General features: G+C 51.9%; 2 protein-coding genes across 3 annotated transcripts; both read right to left on the minus strand.

Moving 5' to 3' along the window:
- Window positions 1–7,498: 7,498 nt before the first annotated feature.
- On the minus strand, window positions 7,499–12,865 carry Dok3 (docking protein 3). Of its 2 annotated transcripts, XM_028772052.1 has the most exons (6): window positions 12,643–12,865; window positions 11,859–11,963; window positions 10,716–11,021; window positions 8,745–8,844; window positions 8,482–8,654; window positions 7,499–8,374 (listed from the first exon to the last, which is right to left on the minus strand). In XM_028772052.1, the coding sequence occupies exons 2-6, from the start codon at window positions 11,922–11,924 to the stop codon at window positions 7,685–7,687; spliced, it is 1,335 nt and encodes a 444-aa protein (XP_028627885.1). In that variant the 5' UTR covers window positions 11,925–11,963; window positions 12,643–12,865; the 3' UTR covers window positions 7,499–7,684. The 2 variants fall into 2 exon arrangements, with proteins under 2 accessions (XP_028627885.1, XP_028627884.1); XM_028772051.1 differs by having other exon boundaries at window positions 11,859–12,865.
- Window positions 12,866–13,836: 971 nt separating this feature from the next.
- Ddx41 (DEAD-box helicase 41) lies at window positions 13,837–19,591 on the minus strand. The gene is made up of 17 exons (XM_028772050.1): window positions 19,397–19,591; window positions 19,209–19,319; window positions 18,788–18,947; window positions 18,632–18,706; window positions 18,482–18,542; window positions 18,239–18,375; window positions 17,528–17,600; window positions 17,276–17,429; window positions 17,065–17,201; window positions 16,131–16,293; window positions 15,572–15,703; window positions 15,211–15,282; window positions 14,995–15,091; window positions 14,695–14,844; window positions 14,532–14,603; window positions 14,334–14,444; window positions 13,837–14,160 (listed from the first exon to the last, which is right to left on the minus strand). Exons 1-17 carry the CDS (start codon window positions 19,475–19,477, stop codon window positions 14,024–14,026), a joined length of 1,923 nt encoding a protein of 640 aa, XP_028627883.1. The 5' UTR covers window positions 19,478–19,591; the 3' UTR covers window positions 13,837–14,023.

Here is a 19,591-nt window from a genome sequence, read left to right on the forward strand (position 1 = left end):
TCCCTCCTTCCTTCCTCCCTCCCTTCCTTCCTTCCTTCCTTCCTTCCTTCCTTCCTTCCTTCCTTCCTTCCTTCGTTTCTTTCTTCTTTTTCCCTTAAGATCCCACGCCTTCTTCTGACCTCTCCAGGCATCAGGCACACATAGCATACATATGCACGCAGAGAAAACACCCATACACATAAAATAAGATCTCCTTGTGTAGACTGGCTTGAACTTGCATGGATTCCCAGATCTTCCAGCTCTACTCCCTGGAGGGCTGAGATCATACCACGGAGCCCAGCAGGTTCCTCATCTAAAATCACCATCTCTCTAGCTCCAAGGCTTCCTTCCCTCTATAACGCTTCATCTGCCTCCAGTCCTGGCCATCTGGTCACTAAACTCATGCCTTAAGAACCCATACTCCCCTTTGACTTTCAATAACACCGAAAATGGCCCACCAACACTCTTTCCTCGAGAACTGCAGACGTCAATAATCGTCTACATGTCTGCCAGGAAGGTTTCTCAAACAATTCAAGTTTGTGCTTTCTTCTCACTCCTTCCTGGTCTCAGCCAGTGACATCATTCACCCGCCTGGTTCCACAGAACCTATGAAATTATATGTCTTTTCTCATCCCCACCCATCTCCATCAACTCCCGAATTCTGCAGATTCCACCTTTAAGATGTTTTCATAGCTAATCCTTGCCGCTGTCCCATCGACTGATTCAACACCTACGCGCCTCCTCACTGGCCGCCCCGTTATCACCCTTGCCTCCCCCCCAGTCTTCTTGCCGTTGCCGATGTGATATTCTTAAAACAGAGATCACACTTCATCTTTTTAGCATTCCAGTAGGTTCACACTAGAATTAAAATAAAACTAAAATCCTTAAGACCTACCCAAGACTAAGAAACTGGGTCAAGCGTTGGACCTGACAGCACAGGGCCTGTGCAATCCCAGCTACAGGGGAAGAGGAGATTACAAGTTCAAGGCCAGCCTGGGCAATTTAGTCAGACCCTGTTTCAAAAGAAGTAAAAAAAAAAAAAAAAAAAAAGATAACCGGGCAGTGGTGGCGCATACCTTTAATCCCAGCACTTGGGAGGCAGAGGCAGGCGGATTTCTGAGTTTGAGGCCAGCCTGGTCTACAGAGTGAGTTCCAGGACAGCCAGGGCTACACAGAGAAACCCTGTCTCGAAAAACTTTAAAAAAAAAAAAATGATGAAAATAAGGGAGAGGAGGAGGTTATGTTTAGCTTCTTGGGTAAGACGTGGAAAAGTAAATGAAACTGTGCAGGCCTCTTCCACGTGTGCTCACTCTACTTTGGCCACTCTTGGTTCTACATCTTCAAGTATATTCTCGCCTTAGGGCTCCTTTGCATTTCGCAATTTCTTTTGCTTCAAACATTTTCCCCAGAGCATCCTATCTAAAACAGCAGTCCCAGCTGGAGAGATGGCTCAGCAGTTAGGACACCGGCTACTCTTTCAAAGGACCTGGGTTTGATTCTCAGAACCCACATGGTGGTTCAGAACTATCTGTAAATCTAGTTCCACGGGATTTCAGTGTCTGATTTCACCCTCTTCTGGCCTCCCTGTGTACCAGGTACGTACATGGTGCATAGATATACATGCAGACAAACACTTAGACGAATAGAATAAACAAATTTTAAATATTTAAAACAGCAGTTCCTAGCTGGGCAGTGGTGGTGCACGCCTTTAATCCCAGCATTTGGGAGGCAGAGGCAGGCCAGCCTGGTCTACAGAGTGAGTTCCAAGACAGCCAGGGCTACTCAGAGAAACTCTGTCTCGAAAAACAAGACAAACAAACAAACAAACAAACAAACAAAAACAGCAGTTCCCCAATACCATACCCGTATCATACCCTAGTCCCTTAACCTACTCTGATTTTTCCACGGCACTTTCCACCCTGTGACATACTGGCCTCTATTGCCCCGTGAGATCTGGTCAGCCCTCAGAGCCTACATGGAGTTGATAAATGAGAAGACGAAGGAAGAAAGGCTTGCAAAGGTGCAATGAAGGAAAGAGGAGGCAGCCAGGAAAGACCTCTGGGGTCCTTTCTTGCTTCACAGAAATGCCTGGGCCTGGGTGCAGTTTGGGGATCTTCCCAAGAACACACAGCCTCGGGATTGGAACTAGTACAGACTAGGAAGGATACAGCGCCCTCTGGTGGCTTCGATCCCTCCAGTTCCAAGGCCAGGCCTCTTAGTGCCGAAGGTCTCTAGACTAACCTCTTCTAACCTGGTCTGAACAAGATGGAAATCCCCATGGAACAGAGGCTTAGACTGTTGTGTTTGGGTTTGTTTGTTTGTTTGTTTGTTTGTTTGTTTGTTTTGGGTTTTGTGTTTACTTTTTTTGAGACAAGGTCTTGATGTGTAGCCTAGTCTGGTCTTTACTCCCTGGGCTACTGCTTTGTAGTCCAGGCTGGCCTAGGGCTGCTCTGTAGCCCAGGCTGGCCTGGAACTCTTTATCATGTCTCAGCCTGTAGAGCTGGAATTACAATGGGCCATGTCCCCCAACTAAGGATTATATTATCTTCTCTTGAAGTGTTGGGAATCAAACACTACGTTCTGGGAAACTCTACCACTGAGTTATATCCCCAGCCCTGAGACTGGGATTTTTAATGAAGGAGAGGTTAACAGACCAAAGCCTCAAGAGTTCTGGATTCCAATTTTGGTTATGAGCAGGACTCCAGTGTGTCCTAGTGTTTGATAAAGTAGCAAGGGCTTGAACTAGCCACTGAAGGAGAAGGGCTCCATGCTGCAGCTTCTCTGCTGAGGGTTCCTGGCCTTTGGCTCTCCAGTAGCTTGATTGGTTGTGGACGATGCTGTTTTGCCAGGACTGCTTGGGTACATGGTGTGCTAACCTGACTCTCAGGGTCCTAACATCCATCTAGATTTTTCTTTCTATTCTCTTGAGACAGTAATGCACAGAGTCCCAATTTTTTTTTTGTTTTTTTGTTTTTTTTTGTTTTTCGAGACAGGGTTTCTCTGTGTAGCCCTGGCTGTCCTGGAACTCACTCTGTAGACCAGGCTACCCTCGAACTCTCGAACTCAGAAATCCACCTGCCTCTGCCTCTGCCTCCCAAGTGCTGGGGTTAAAGGCATGAGCCACCACCGCTCGGTGAGTTCCAACTTCTAACTTCTTGTTGGAGATACTTTTTTTTTTTCAGCAGTGTTGGTGTACAAGGGCTTCACGTCTATTGGGTACATGTTATACCCTTAGCTACAGCCCTAGACCGGGGAATGTCTTTTAGCTATCCAGATGTCCAGTGTGCAGTGGGATTCTGAAATCTGTAGTGAGCAGAAAGTATATGTGTGTGCACCTGTGTATGAGTGTGTGTGCATGCATGCGTTTGTGTGTATGTGCACATGTATGCGAGTGTGCGAGTGTAAGTATGTATATGTGTGTGAGTGTGAGCATGTGTGTGTTAGTGTGTGAGCGCATGTGTGTATATTTAACAAAGTGCAGGGGAGAGTTGTATTATTCCTTGGTGTTGCAGGCATTTCTGAACCACTTCATGTGGGTGCTGAGAAACAAACTCTGGTCCTCTGGTAGAACAGTAAGCACTTAACTACTAAGCCATGTCTCCATCTCTCCAGCCCCAGAAAATCTATGTTGAAGGGGACATGCCTTTGGAAGCTACCAGCATTTAAATGGCCTTTACATTTTAGTGATGTGTAGGGCTGGAGAGACTTTGCAGTTAAGAACAATTCTGCTCTAGCAGAGTACCCAGATGTGATCCCTAGTACCCACATGGTGACTAACAGTGGGTCTCTAACTCCAGTCCCAGGGTATCTAAGCCCTCTGACCTCTTCTGGCTGTCATGGGTACCACATACACTTAGTGCACACAGACACACAAGCAACACACACATAGATTAAATAAAAATAAGTGAATCGCCAGGAGTGGTGGTGGCACACACTTTTGATCCCAGAACTTAGGAGGCAGAGGCAGGTGGATCTCTGAGTTCAAGGCCAGCCTCGTCTATAGAGAGACTTCTGGGATAGCCAGGGATATAGAGAAACCCTGTCTCAAAATAAATAAATAAATAAATAAATAAATAAATAATATTAAAAAACAAATCTTAAGAAAACTGAAGCCAGTGATTAAGTCACCCACACCAGTGATACTCAGCTCAGGATGCATGTCAGAATAATGCCAGAATTTGAAGAAAAACCAAACACCAATGCCAAAGTCCCTTGTCCCCAACTGATGAAACAAAACAAAAACAACAACAACAAAAAAAACACATCAGAGCTGTATGTTTGAGCCTAGCCATGGGCATTCTTCAAAGGTTTCCAGGTGATTTCACAGGCCGAACCAAACTTTTATCTGAAAGAATCCTGAGAGGATCAGTAGCAGAGAAGATATCGGAAGCGCTGAGGCTGGTTCTGGAGGAATGTTTGTTTGGCTCTCCTGGACGAAAGCTTTGGATTCAGTCCCTGAGCACCGGGAAAAAGGTGGGCCACTATGAAGGAGACGCTGTAATACTGTAATTGAGCAGAAAAGACCCCTGGAGCTTTCAGGAAGGGCAAGGAGTCCTGCGGGTCCCAGGATCTCAGTGTGTAGCTTGGTCTGGTAGATAGTTAGTGACTTTGCAACATTATGTAATGGAAAAGTAGAAAAAGAGGAAACTGAAGTTAGGGAGAGAGAGGGGTGAGAAACTGGAAATGAGAGTAATTGAACTGTTTCGAGGAGCTTCGGCATGAAGCAGAAGAGAGAAATGGGAAGGAGGCAGACGGGGGAATGTGAGGGTCAAGGAAGGCTGTTCCTCATATTTGAAGTCAGAGAACATCTGCCATTTTTCTGGGATTGGAAATGGTGATGGTAAGCTGCTCAAGTTGGTGAATGAATGAATGAATGAATGAATGAATGAATGAAGAGAAACTGGACACCTCCTATGGGGGCCCATTCTAGAGACAGACACAGGGACAGGAAAGAAAAGATGCATGAAGACGCTGGACCCTTTGTCAGTGCGGCAGAGGCGGGCGGATGTTCATGTCTGCTCACTGCTGATTCCTGACAGTGTCTTAGGCTGTGAGAGTAGATGGAGGTGGAAAGCTTTGAAGATGTCTTGGTTACTGTTCTGCTGCTGTGACAGGATGCCCTGACCGAGGCAGCTTATACAAGAGAACATTTACTTGGTGACTTGATTACAGTTTCAGAGAATTATTCCGCGTTCGTCATGGTGGGGTGCATGTCAGTATGAAAGGCAGGCATGGCACTGGAGCAGTAGCTGAGAGCTCACATCTGATCCACAAGCAGGAGACAGAAAGATACTCTTCCTAGCACAGGTTTTTGAAACCTTAAAGCTTAACCCCAGTGACATAGCCCTTATCAAGGACACACCTCTCAATCCTTCCCAAACAGTTCCACTAACTGGGGATCAAGCATTCAAACCTCTGAGCCTCTAGGGGTCATTCTCATTCAAACCAGCACAGAAGGGCTCCTCTGAGCATGAGCTTCCCAGGAAGCTTGCAGAGCCTGCCTATGTGAGACAACAGTCAAGCCTTTGATAGTGGATTTCTCCAGATGTGGGCAGCTGTCAGTGAATTCACCAGAGGCTGAGGGCTTGACCAGTCAAATGAAATAGGAGGGAAAGACCAACTCTAAGTTCGAGGTGCGGGGAAAATAGAGTGTAAAGTTAGGGGCAGTCAGAAGACGCTAGCAAGCAAGCCTGATTGTCACTGTCTTGAGCACAGGGCTTGGGAGTGTCAACGTGTGGGCAAGGTTAACATGGGTGTCTATAATCTCATTGTTGAGAGGCTGGGGCATGAGTTTAGGGCAAGTGTAAGCTTCATAGATTCTATCTATGAAGTAAGTGCAGCTGAAGCAGAAAGTCCAGGGATTGAGAAGCCAGATTCTTGGAAGCAAAAGCAGCAGCTTATGCACAGGTGGAGAGTCCAGAAGCAGCAGAGAGCAGAAAACAGGCACTGGAGTCTTAAGGAAATTTAGTTTGCTCTGGAATGCTGGGACCTTGAGAACAGAGCTGAGGCTACCTTGAAACAGGATGTTCCTCTCATGACTGGAACAGTGTAGGCACTGGTAAAACTCTCCATGTGCATGTGTGTGGCATGTGTGTGTAAGTATGGGTTTCACATACATGCATGCATGTGTGTGTGTGTGTGTGTGTGTGTGTGTGCATTGAGCATCTTTCTTCACTGCCTTTTACCTTGCTCAGAGTCACGGAAGCTGTGGCTCACTGGTTCTAGCTAGTCTACCTAGCCAGTTTGCCATGGGGATCTTGTCTCTGCCTCCCAGGAGCTGAGGATACAGGCAGCATCTCATGGTTGCTGTTTCGTGGATTCCCACAATCTTGATTCAGCGAGCTATCATCCCACCCACAATCTCAACAATACTTAAAAAAAAATAGTTGTTTCGTTTGTTTTTTATGTGTATGGATGTTTTAAGGGCACACATGTCTGTGCACTGCATGCATGCCCATGGAAGCCAGAAGAGGGCATTTGGTTCCCTACAACTGGAATTAAAGATGGTTTTGAACTCGGATCCTCTTGGCAGAACAAGCAGCCAGTGCTTTTAACTGTTGAGCCATCTCTCTAACTCCCTACCCCATCTCAAGTGAAAAATCTTAACGAAGGATTAGATCGAATATATAATTTAGTCTTTTTGGTGTTATGAGGATTTGGGGGGAGGTGTTGGAGCTTTTTGTTTGTAGCTTTGTCTGACTTAGGACTTGCTATGAAGACCAGACTGGCCTCAAACACAGAGCTCCACCTTCTTCTGCCTCCCAAGTGACATAGCCTGTGTGTCTTCTTCTCTGTGTATGTACGATGTGAAGAGTGAACTCAAGGTCCACCTCACACTGAGCTCTGACTCCCTTCCCATATGACTTTATCTTATTTTTAGTTTCTTTCTAGTTGATGAAACAGCCAGAAGTTCCCCAGATGTGTCTGCTGACTGCCTGAATCCCATCAGCAACGAGTGTTTTGGATGTGAACAAGTGATAGGCCTTCTGCCTGTCCCTCACCCCCTACCCCCTAGTACCTGGGACTTCTGTCACAGCTTGGCTGCTCTGCTCTCCTCTAGTCCCTCAGATCCAGCCTTCCTATTGTTCCTTGCGAAGTCTAACTGGTAGCTTTTCCAAGGATGAGACCCAGTTTACTGCAGGACAAAAGGCCCTTGACTGGTCCATGAATGACTCTCCTGAGCCTGGAAAGGCCAGGTTCACAGCCTGCCTGGTTGAGCATGCTCACCCTTCTGACTCAGTTCTGGAGCACTTTCTGTCAACAGGCCTCACGTCTCCCTCTGTTTGGTTGTCATCTCTGCTGCACAGAACCACAGAGAGCCCAACCCACCCGCCTCATGTCCATCTGCTCAAGTAGATTTTAGTCTATTGGTGGCTGAAGCCAGGCTCGGGACACTGGGTACCGGGGGCCTAGGACCGAGGCCTGGTGTTCGCTACACTGAACACAAGGTACCGTGTGCCATTAGGAATCCATGAGAAAGCGAGGCAGTGTGGATTGTGGGCTATAGGCAGAACCGAGGGGAAGTTGATAGGCAAGCTTTATTACTGGTTAATCTGTACACTGTCTCAGGGAAGGAGGGAGGGCAGAGCGTGGCTCCTCCCCAGGCCACCTGGCTTGTCCCTGCATGTCAGAGTAGACAGGATATGTTCTAAGTTGTTCCTGGTTTTGGGAGATCACCTCTGTCCTGCTGCGGCCACACAGGCCTTCAGGGCCGGTCACAGGGGGTGGGGCCCTTCTTGCGTTCACGAGTCAGCAGGGTTACCAGCTTGGCCTTGATACCTGTCTGTGCTCCAGGGCGACCAGTGCCTTCGGCCTCATCTAGCTCCAGCTCAAGCAGCCTCCGGTACTGGGCTTCCAGATTGCTGTCGTGGGCCGAGCCAGGCCAACTCAGATCCTCACTGTTATGGTAGATGGGGCTGCCTAGGGGGCTGCGGCCACCAGGAGGGCCCTCTTGGGCCTCAGGACCCCCATTGGACAGCCCAGGGCTGGCCTCCAGCACGCACACATTCTCATAGAGGTGCTCCACCGTGCTTGCGTGCTTGCCGGGCTGCTTGCACACAGACGCATAGAGACTGGATGCTGTTCCCTCTTGTGTGGGGCTGAGCAGCAGTGGTAGGCTTTGAGGCCCAGGATCAGTTAGAGGCAGCTTTCTGGAAGTGGCCACCTCTAATCCTGGGGCCACCTCCCGAAGCTCTCCAGGGGGTTCTAGGGAGGGCATGGAGAGGGCCCGAGGCAGGGGGCAGGGTGGGGACATGGCCAACTCTGGAAGACGCTCCCGCTGGCGGGCAATGGCGGCGGCCACGGCTCCACATATGTCTGGTGCACGTGGACTACTGAAGGCAAAAAGGCCCTCACCTGAGTCACAGCGGCGGCCGGCCTCAAAAGAGAACACACCCTGCACACAAGTGACACAGGCAGGGGTCAGTGGCAGCCCAGGAGTCAGGACACTGACCACTGACCACCTTTCCCCACAGACACCGGTCAGGTTACCCAGCACCTCACCTTGTCGGAGCCAAACTTGCGGAGGAAACGGTAGGGCCAGCTATAGCAGGCCTGCGGCTTGGAAGTCTCCCGAAGCTGAATGTCATCTTGACCCAGTACCAGGAGGTAGGGTCCTTTCAGCTGACAGCGGGCGGTGGCCTCAGTCCTCTGCACTGTCACGGGAAACTCAGCCACTGTACTCGGAAAGCAAGGGCATCTCATCAGTTCCCAGACACCATTACTGGGGTGGGGGTGAGGCTGCCCCAGGGTCTCCCCTGATTCACCTTCCTGCCAGGAGGAGTAGATAGAGTTTTCCTCCATGGGAACAAAGCCCCTTTTTGGACTCTCAGCCTGTCCCGATCCTGAGGCACATTCTCCGGTACCCTGAGGAAGAGATTTATGTCACCGCTTAGAGGCCACCCTGTCCCCCTCCCCCATCCCTTCTACGCCTCGGCAGACAAAGCGTCCACTGCCAGTCCCACTCTGACCCACACTCCAGGGCTCTGGGCTCTCCTGAGTCATTTTCTATCTGTACTAAGGGGCAGCACTCCCCACTGGGCTCCCCTGGGAGTGCTGCTCTTGGAGTCCGTCTACTCCTGGTGCTGTAAGGCGCTAGGCAACCATGGGCATGCGTGTACAGCCCATGTGCTGGCTTGCACATAGCTCTGGCAGCATGCAGCCGAGAAGAGGCAGGGGTAGCACCAAGCAAATGTCCAGGCTTCTTCTTGTAGGCCACCCTTGAGTTTCCCTGACCTCCATCCTACAGCCTGCCCTATCTGTCAGGAAATGGCCACCATAATCACCCTGACCCATGAGCATGGCCAAAGCCAAACCCCGCCTCCTCCTCCTCTTCCTATTCTTTTCTTTCTTTGCATTCCTTTCTTTCCTTTTGTTTCCCAAGACAGGGTTTCTCTGTGTAGCCCGGGCTGTCCTGGATCTCACTTACTTACTTGTAGACCAGGCTAGCCTTGAACTCAGAGATTCCACCAGACTCTGCCTCCCAAGTGCTGGGATTAAAGGCGTGCACTACCACTGTCTGGCTCTCTGTACATTTTGTTTGTTTGTTTTGAAACAGGGTTTCTCTGTATAGTCCTGGCTGTCCTGGAACTCACTCTGTAGACCAGGCTGGCCTCGAACTCAGAAATCCACCTGCCTCTGCCTCCCAAGTGCTGGGATTAAAGGCGTGTGCCACCACTGCTGGGCACTAGTTGTTTTTTTTATCTTAAGTAGCCCAGGGTGGCCTGGAACTGGCCATGGAGCTGATCCTTCTCCCTCCGACTTCCAAATGCTGAGGTTACAGACTGTGCCACCCTGTCCAGTGCAAGGTTCTGTTCATCTCTTCTTCGGGGGATGGTCACATGCTGTCTCACCTCTGGGTGACTACGCAGTGCTGCCATGAGCACTGGCCCACGTTTTGCCCTCACCTTCTCTCATTCTCTTAGCTACACACCAAGTGGGAGAACGGCAGCCGTATGATAACTTCACGACTGATATTTTAAAATGGGTACTACCCATTGTTATGCATATAGATGTTTGCTGATGTTTTGTGTGTCTGTGAATTACATGCCCGTGGAGGTCAGAAGGGGGTGTCTGAACCCCTGGGACTTACAGCTGTGAGCTGCCATGTGGGTGCTGGGAATTGAACCTGGGCTCTCTACAAGAGCAGCCAGTGTTCTTAACTGCTGAGCCAGCTCTCCAGTGGCTCCACGGTCAACTTGCTGAGGAAGCCAGGCATGTTTGTCTCTTCTGTCGTGAACTCTTGAGACTTTATAGCCATTAGTCTCTGGCTTTAATGCCCAAAGCCATCCCCTTCCGTTCATCATAAAACCTCTCACCCACACATGGCCCAAGGTGGATTCAAAAGGCTCTCACTGAACTTTCCAGATGTCTTAACTCTTATGTGCCTAAGCTGTTGGTTGGCCTACTTTCTGATCCTTTAAACACAGGATGGTTTCCTGCCCCAGGGCCTTTGCCCATGATACCATTGTGTTGCAGGACCTGTCCACCTGTCTCAGACCACTGCCTTGTGAGCTTGCTCTTGTCATTTAAGGGCTCAGGCCCACTCATCCTCCTGACCCGAGGTTTCATTTTCTCTATAATATGCATAGAGTACCAGATCCTTCTATGGGCTTCTAAGCTGTTGCCCATATTTGCAGGGTTTTGGTTATGTTTACCAAGTGGCAGGATCTGACTAAGTGAGGACACGGGTAAGCAGGGTGAGGTGGTCCCAGCAGGCTAGTTCACTTTATGCTCACCGGGAAGGCCAGCTGGCAGATGGGATCCATCCACGACTGGCGGTGCTGTGCAGCCAGCAGGTGGCTTCGCTCAGTGGTGGTAATCAGGAAGGCACCAGTGTCCTTGGGACAGCTCTCACCATCAGCCGGCAGAACAGATACACAGTCAGCCAAACGTATGACCCGGCGTTCCCCTCGACGGCTAGGCCTTGTGGACCTGTCACCTGCTGGCCCCAGGCCACCATCACGGACGTCCCAGCTTTCTAGGCGAGCTACGCCGGATGGGCCTCCTGCATACAGCAGAGCCCACACTTTGCGCCAGCATTTCTGTAAGAAAGGAGACCCTTGGGAAGAAAGCCACCCCTGCCCCTTGGTTCTGTACCAGCTGCTTAGCAACCGGCTGCCTGGCTTCTGCCTTCCTAAGACTTTAGGGTACAGAGGAAGGAGGAGGCCTTACTGGGGAAGAAGTAGGCAGGGAGAGATCTATACTTGGGGTTGGTCAGCCCTGAGTTCAAGTCACACCTTGCCCTTTTCTGAATGACCTTCATAGTTAATAGTATCTAGTGATTGGGGCAGACCAACTGACACTTGTTACACAACTCAAAAGGACACTTGGGCCATGGGCTGGGTGGGGTGGAAGGCGGCCTCTGCTTCATGTTGGTAAGGAAGGAAACATGCAAATGACATCTATCAAAGGAAACAGACGGTTTATCTACCCAGGAGCAGCTGTGGCTGAACTGTGGGTGTATGGTCTGATGCTCAAGGAGAAAAATAAAATGAATCCCTAGCCCATCTCCTCCCCAGTATCCAGAGAACCAGTCTTCGTCTGCTCCATCCTTGGTAGGCTCCCGCCACACAGGCCTTGACCTTCTCTAGGAGCCTTGGAGCTATCATACACATAGATTTCGAGTCTTACAACCCTTCCGTGATCTTGGCATCTCTACCACTACATGAGGCACTCTTAGAAAGGATGCTTCAGTCCTAACCTTCTTGGTCAAGAATCTCCACGCTCAAATTGCCAGGTTTCACCTTGCCCAGACTCCCTGCCCAGTTCTTTCGGGTCTAGATAAGCTGTGTGGGCTAAGCAGGGGTTTTCCTCCTCTGCCCGTGGCTGGGAACCTGGGGTTCCCTCCTCTGCCCGTGGCCGGCAGTCTGGGTTCCTACCTTGCCAAACTTCACGTGCTGTTGGTAGAGGATGCCGTCCTTCACAGGGGTCTCCACAGACTCCATGGCCACAGCAGTTCTCAAGTCCGTGGAGACTGGTGCAGGCTGGACAGGAACTTCTCTTACTTCTCGTTTTTTTGGCCACTTCCCCCTCCCTCTGTCCAGAGACAGCAGCAGGGCCAGGGGTGTGGGGTGGGGGAGGGGAGCCCGGTCTTCACTTAAGGGACAGTACTCAGAACAAATCTCTTCCTTAGGGTTCTTGCTGTTCCAAGGAGACCATACCTGCCTATGGGGAGCTTAGAGTGGGGTGGGGGTGAGAACCGCCTCTTGCGCATGCACCTGGATCAGCTGGAGATGAGTATCTGACCACAGGGTGGACACCCTGAGTCACAAGCTCTGAGCCCTCCCCCATTCCCAGACAGCTGTGCAGCGTGAGGATGGGAGCTGACCAGCCTTGGACAGCCTTGGATCCTTCTTTCCAGATCACTAAACTGGCTGCCATTCTGAGTGGCACATCTGCCTCTCTTGGAGTACTGGATCAACCCAGGGCCTTGGGTGTGCTAAGGCAACTGCTGTACACTCAGCTACCTCCCCGGTCGATCAGAAGTATTTCTAAAGCTCGCTTTCCCCCCTTGGCCCTCACCCCGCCTGGGCCCATCCTGGCTGTGTCCACCAGTCCTGTTGTTCGCTTTGAGTCTAGTCTGGGCAACTTGATCCCATCTGCTCTCGCCTTTACTTCCTGAGGTGTAGTTCTTCTGATCAGTCCCTTCTGGGCACCTCTTACCCCTGCTCTGCCTGCCACCTGTGGCTGCTTCTTCCTGGAGGCCTTCCCTGACCACTCTCCAAGGTTGGAGAGCGAAGCGCCATACAACAGACATTTTAGACAGCAGGCCCCAAGGGCTCCATATCCAGGTTCACTGCCTGTCCGGGCAGCAGGCCCCCAGTGTACTCCCCAGGGAGGTCACATGCTTCTTAAAGCATTGCTTCCTGCCCAGTGGCTTTGTCCCCACCCCACCTGACCTGCCTTGTTGGAGGCCAGCACTGGGGCTTTGCATGAGTACAAATTATGGAAGTACCTTGTTACCAGTGTAATGCCACCTTGGGGAAGAATGCTGTAACCCAGCTGAGGAGTCCTGTTTGGGGGTGGGGTGAGGTCACAGAGCGCACATGGAAATACATTCATGAGGCCTTTGGCGCCTGGCTCCGTGCCACCATGCCCACCATGGTTGTGGTGCAGGCAGCTCTGAGCTCACACAGCCTGATCCTGCCCTTCGAATTCTCACTGACAGTTCAGTGATGAGGAAATTAAGGCTCAGATAACTTAACTTGCTGGAGGCCACACACTGATGACAGGTGTAGCCTGAGCAGCCGCTGCCTTTGCTGAGTAAGCACAAGCCTTGCAAAGTCCCTGGTGCAGAATGTGAACACCTGGGTACTGCTGTACCTTTTCTTTGGCCCCTTCTTACTGCAAGAAGTCCTGGTTGGGGTGGGCCAGCCAGTCTTGCACCATCTGCACACACACACGTACCTGTGGCTCCCCAGTTGTGGCAGCATCAGCCTGGCTGGTTTGTCTTTATAACCCAGGAAAGAGTGGGGGTGGGGCAGGACAGAGGTGGAGGGTGCTTGTGGCCAGAATGGCAGTTGTGTGGCATCTGCCACTTCCTCAGCAGATAGAGCAGAAGACTTCTGGATGGGAACTTGCACAGGCAGGGAGGGGATGCCCTGGAGCCATCACAGGAAGACTGAAGCTGATGGCAGTGTCAGACAGGCAGGAAAACCAGGGACACAACTATTTCCCTGTGACCCCCAATGTTGGCTCCTGAGTTATTGGGCATTCCTGACCAGATACCCTGAGCCCAGATGGTTCTACAGCAGGCTGACAACTCTGGGAGATGCACGTCTTGCCTCAGGGTGGTACTGGAGGCAGAGGCTTGTGCAGAACCCAAGGGGCAGGGGGGTGACAGAGAGGAAGAACTGGTCCAGGAAAAGGGATTGTGCTTTAATGGCATCTGGGGAAGAGAACAAAAATAATAATTCTGAGGGTACTGGGGCTGCCCAGGCCAGCTGGGCTGAGGAGGCTGGCTTCTGGTCTTGAGGGCTGGCTGTTGTGTGCATGGCTGATGTCCTGGGACTGGACTCTTGGGGAGAAGAGGAAAGACAGACGCTCAGAAGTCCATGGAGCTGTGGGCCAGGTAGTCCTTGCGGCCAATGTTGCTGACCTGCTTGGTCTGCATAGCTTCGAGTTTGGGACAGTCAGTGATCCGATGGCCAAGGCCTCCACAGAAGGCACAGCCCCGTTCTCCTGGTGGGGGAGAGAAGGGTCAGCAGGGTCTCAGGACCAAGTTTCAGGCCTTGGATCTTGAGCTCAGCTGGCCCTAGCAGCCAGGACTGGTTTCCTGGTACTTTAGTCTGGTGTTTACCAGCCCCGAAGCACTGAGCTGTGGACTGGAGACTCGGGCTCTGTTCCACACTCACCTCCAATGTCCAGCATGGACTCATCCCCACAGTGCAGCACTTGCAGAACAGGTGGGACCTTCTGCTTGGCCTCCAGCAACAAGGCTTTGAGATCCATGAGCACTGACTCGTCTGAGGGAGAGAGACAATGAGCACCATTAGGGTCTATCCCGGCTCAGAACCCAAGGTAGAGTCAGGTAGCTATGGTCAGCATCTCACCGCAGGCCTTGTTGATGAAGGTGGTGGCAATGCCGGTGTTTCCTGAACGCCCAGTGCGGCCAATTCGGTGCACTGCAAGGAAAGGAACAGCCTCTGGTTCACTCCCCAGACGGAGGGCCAGGCCCTCTTCTTGTCCAGCCCACCAGTTCCCCACGTTCTGTACCATAGTTCTCGATCTCTTCAGGCATGTCATAGTTGATGACGTGCTGGATGGCAGGAAAATCCAGGCCTTTAGAGGCTACATCTGTGGCCACTAAGACGTCCTTCTTGCCTTCCCGGAATGCCTCAATGGCCTTGGTCCGCTCTTCCTGGTCTGGGGTGGGTCAGGCAGGTGTCAGAACTATAGTGGGAGTGTTGGGAGTAGTGCAGGATAGCCAAAAGGGAATGGGGAAGGGGAAGGGGAAGAGGAAAGGAGGACGCTGTCATGGCAGCAGGGCTATGCCAATGTCTTGACCATCCTGACCTTTGCCCCCATGAATGGCCACAGCCTCAACGCCCTTGAGTAGGAGGTACTCGTGAATGGCATCCACATCTGCTTTCTTCTCTGCAAAGATGAGCACCTGCTCCAAAAAGGCCGCTCTAGTCAGAGGGTATCACACGGACTCCCGCCTAGCATACGTCCCTCCCATCCCATCTCCTCATGGGAACTCTGGGACCAGCCTGGTCCAGCTATACTCACAGGTGGGGGCGTCTTCTGCAAGCACTCGAGCAGGTACACCATCTTGGCTTCCTCCTTCACATATTCCACTTCCTGCCACCAGAGGGGCTAGGTCAGGACATCCTAAAGTTCAGCTCAGCAGTCATGGCCCTGACACTGTAGCTGGGCTCCCAGTCTGTGCTAGGTGACCTGAAGCCTCTTGCCATGAGGGCTAGACAGCCTAAGAATGGCCTTGTGTTTCCTGAACGCCCAGTGCGGCCAGTTCGGTGCACTGCAAGGAAAGGAATGGCCTCCACAGGTGGACTCTTCCGTTAGCTTCAAGGGAGCAAGGCCAGCTTTAGCCTATACTGGTAACACTCTGTCTATCAGAGTGTGTGCCTACCTGGATGACATCAAGGCTGGCTGCTCCAGCACGGCCCACATTGATGGTGACAGGCTTTACCAGGGCACTCTTGGCAAAGTTTTGAATCTTCTTCGGCATGGTGGCACTGAAGAGCAGGGTCTGCCGCTGGCCCTAAGGAAGGCCAGGACAGTGGTTTTTAACCTGAGGGTCTCAGCCCCTTGGGGGTCCCATAGCAGAGAGCCTTCCTATCAGATGTTTACAATACAATTCATAAAAGTAACAACATTACAATTATGAAGTGGTGATAAAATAATTGTATGGTTGGGGTCACACTGTGAGGAGCCGTTGTGGTCTCAGCATTAGGAAGGTTGAGAACCACTGGGCCAGGGGCATGCAGGACTAGAGGAGGGCACACAGGGGATGGAGTCTGGGGTTACTGAGCAGCTGAGCCACAGACCCTGAGAAGCGGAGAGCATGCAGCACAGGGACCCTGCAGCTCAACGTGCAGACCTGAGTGTTTATGGGTAGGCATCGCAGTACGTGAGCATGTGTTTACATGCGGTACGTGAGTGTGTATTTATGTGCAGGCATCTGGCACCTTGAAGTAGGAGAAGATGGTACGGATGTCACCCTCAAAGCCCATGTCGATCATGCGGTCGGCTTCATCCAGGGCCAGGTAGCGGCAGATGTCTAGGCTGACCATTTTCTTCTGCAGCAAATCCATGAGGCGTCCAGGGGTGGCTACCATCATGTGAACACCACTGAGAACAAAGAACCCCCAAGTTTTGGGTACCTGGGTCCCTCTGACCTCCAAGAGGCTGACCACTGCCTTCTGCTTTTACCATCTCCTCCCCTGCCTCTCAACATGTCTCCCACGCTATCTTCTGTATAGCACAGGCAGCTTATTTAGTAGGGGCAGGACCTCTCTGATCTGCAGTTATTCTGACACACCTTTGCCACGAGGGATGTCCTGAATCTCTGCAGGTTTGACTCCTGGTTCCTGTGCAACTTGGTTGGCCTTGCTGGGCTCACATTTCTGATAAGCTGACTATCTGTTATATGCCTGCATCTTCCCTGAGCCTGGGAATACCATGACCATCATCTCAGGGTCCAGAGTGCTATGGATGTCTGCTGGGATTGCACTACCTGGAAAGGACCGCGCAGAGGTGCTGCTGGGGTCTGACCGACGTCAGTGCCTTAGCCTCCTTGGTTAACCACAGTGAATAGGTCTAATTTTTCTGGATATTCCAGACTTCAATCTCTGAGCTTTGTACCTGAACTGCCCTCCCCCACCCCCCAAATCAAATGGCACCTTCCCTGCAAAGCCTTTTCTGACTTCCAATATCCTAGAGAATGGAACATCTGTTTTATTCCCACAATACCCAGCTATATCTTTCTATACTACCCCAAACTGTTTTCCCTCAAGGGTTAGACTCCCATAAGAACTCTGTGTGGCCCATGTAGTGGCTAAGCTAAAGGGTTCTTCCGCCTCTCTAGGAACTGTGGGATGCCTGTGGGCCATCAATACACACTGTCGGATGGTCTCCATCTGCTCCTTCACTGACATGCCCCCGATGCAGAGCGCACAGCGCAGGAGGGGCGAGCTGTCTTCCTGCAGCAGACGGCAGTAATACTCCAGGATGCCGTGGGTCTGACGAGCCAGCTCTCGCTGCAGGCAGAGGCAAGGCTGGTACCAGAAGCCAGCCCAGTCCTTCTCCTGACCACTGGGTTAGCCTATCTTACCGAGGGGCAGATGATGAGTCCGTATGGCCCTTCCCGCTTGGAGAAAGGCAACCGCTTCTCTTGTTCCAGGCAGAACATGATGACAGGCAGTGTGAACACCAGTGTCTTGCCTGACCCCGTGAAGGCAATGCCGATCATGTCCCGACCCGACAGACTGTTGGGAGAGGACAGCTTCAGGACTGGCAAGCCAGAAACAGATAAATGAGAGCTGCTTCTCTGTGCAGGGCAGGCATGCCCACAGCCCAGACTTACATAGTAGGGATGCCCTGGATTTGAATGGGTGTTGGGTGGAGGATGCCTTTTTTTTTCAGGCCTCGAAGGATAGCTATAGAGAAGAAAAGGTGTTTTATTGGCATCCCGAATCCTGTAGAATTAGCTCTTCCCTGTAGGTTGTAACTCATGAAACAGAGGCTGGGGGTCATGAAACAGTGGGTCCAAGCCCCACTTGCTGACTGGGCCTAAGTTCTCACCAAAGCTATGTCAAAGCAGAAGACAGATGAGGCATCTGAAAGTAAGTCTAAAGAAACCCTTCCTCTAGTGAGGAGTGGTAGGACATGCCTATAACCCCTGAACCTAGGAGGCACGGGTAACTGGATCTCTGAGTTAGAGGAAAGCCTGATCTTATCATGTTCTGGGACAATTAGGACTCGAGAATGACACCTGGTTTCGAACCTGCATATCTCCTCACCTGCTCCCAGGCCATGGTGGTCATGCCTACAGTGCTAGCATGAGCATTCAGTAGGAATGACGCAGGAGGACTGTTTTGAATTTGAGGTCAGCCTGGGCTGCAGAAAGAGATCCTGTCTCAAAGGAGCTTCTCCCCCAAAACCAAGTGCCACGAACAACCAGAGGGATATCCTATCTCCAACTCTCCGTTCCCACTGCTGAGTGCAGTGGGTGCTGGGACACAACCTCACGGGGGCAAGATGATACAGCACGGGTGTCTCCCTTCTCCTCAGGTACCTGCAGGAAACTTCATTTCCTTGAAGCTCTTGATGGGTGGTGGGATACCATCTCCTTCCACCAGGATGTGGTACTTCTTCCGCACGCGTTCGTGTCGCTCTTCAGACATGCTCAGGACATAACGTGGGGGTGTCCAACTATGGGTAGGCAGTGGGCAAGAGAGGTCAACACAGTACACAGTACAGCAGGGCAACTCCGTACCACCTCCAGTCTCAGCCACATATACTGACTGGAAAGACATACCTAGTTTTGATTGGATCATCATAGGTGATGCCTTTGGCCATTTCCTTCACTGACATCAAGGCTGAGTAGACAAACATAGCTCAGTGGGTTCCTGCTTCCCAAAGGCAGACCCCCTGGGACACAACCTGTCTGCACCAACTATAACGGTACCTCGGCCTTCAGCCACACTCTCCAGAATCTTTTCTTCTTCCTTCAGTTGCTTTTCCTTGGCTGACTCCTTGCGTGCTGAGAAAAGAAGTCGTAGATGTCAGAGAACCAGGAGCACTGCGCCCTAGTCTCATTCTCTCTCCTTCCTGCTCAGCCCACCTTCAGCCTTCTCTTTGAGGTGCTGGTGCTGATCCAGGAGGCTGACATTGGACTGAGGGCCCAGAGGGATGTCGTCCTCATCTCCTCGGGGTTCACTGCCACTGTCCTGCTGCTCTTCCTCTGTAGCTCCCTTGCGTCTTCGCTGCAGCAGCTTCTGGAGCTGAGGTTGCACCAGTGTCCCTCAGAGTCAAGCCCAAGGCCCGGTAGGGGAGGGAGCACAGCACCCGGGAGGGTCGGAACCTAGGCTGCTGGCGTTTTCCGGGAAGGGGGTCGTGTGCACTGAAGCGCACGTCTGTCCGGGACTCAGGTTCACCGAGTCCCTCCCCGGTCTTCCTCAGAACCACGTCCCAAGGTAGGACTGCCGCTCCCCGGAGCCCCCCTCCCGCCGACGGCCGGGGCCATGTCGCCGTAGCTGTCTCACCAGTAGCTGCCGGCGCTGCCGCAATGGCACATAGGGCACGTAGTCCTCGTCGTCCTCATCTTCGTCCTCAGAGCGGCTCCCTCCCGCGGTCGCCTCGTCCGCGCGAGCCCGCTGCGGCGGAGACCCGAGTCAGCCGCGGCCCCTCCCCCTCCCCGCACCCCCTCGCGTGGACCCAACCTCAGTCCCACCTTCCGCTCCGGTTCCGACTCCTCCATCGTAGGCCGCACACATGCGCAATGCCAGTTTAAAAAAAAAAAACCACGCCTCATCTGACCTCCAATCAGATAGGAAAAGACCTGCTGTCGTCGCCTAGCAACGGCGTGAGGGCCGGATCGCGAAATGGGACAATCTTCTTCCAGCGCGTTTGTGGGCGGGCGGCGGAG

The sequence above is a fragment of the Grammomys surdaster genome, unplaced genomic scaffold (genome assembly GCF_004785775.1).
Source record: "Grammomys surdaster isolate TR1022 unplaced genomic scaffold, NIH_TR_1.0 211, whole genome shotgun sequence".
Lineage (NCBI taxonomy): Eukaryota > Metazoa > Chordata > Mammalia > Rodentia > Muridae > Grammomys > Grammomys surdaster.

What these genes read in the sequence shown, in the direction of transcription:
- Ddx41 (XM_028772050.1), bottom strand. Translation starts at nt 19,477, where the DNA reads ATGAGGCGTGGTTTTTTTTTTTTAAACTGGCATTGCGCATGTGTGCGG. An exon ending in CCTCAAAGAGAAGGCTGAAG is followed by an intron (nt 18,707 to 18,787) that starts GTGGGCTGAGCA and finishes TTCTTTTCTCAG; the next exon opens with CACGCAAGGAGTCAGCCAAG. An exon ending in GGAAATGAAGTTTCCTGCAG is followed by an intron (nt 17,601 to 18,238) that starts GTACCTGAGGAG and finishes TCTTCTCTATAG; the next exon opens with CTATCCTTCGAGGCCTGAAA.
- Dok3 (XM_028772052.1), bottom strand. Translation starts at nt 11,924, where the DNA reads ATGGAGTCTGTGGAGACCCCTGTGAAGGACGGCATCCTCTACCAACAG. An exon ending in AGCACGTGAAGTTTGGCAAG is followed by an intron (nt 11,022 to 11,858) that starts GTAGGAACCCAG and finishes CCTTTCTTACAG; the next exon opens with AAATGCTGGCGCAAAGTGTG. An exon ending in GCAAGTTTGGCTCCGACAAG is followed by an intron (nt 8,375 to 8,481) that starts GTGAGGTGCTGG and finishes ACTTGTGTGCAG; the next exon opens with GGTGTGTTCTCTTTTGAGGC.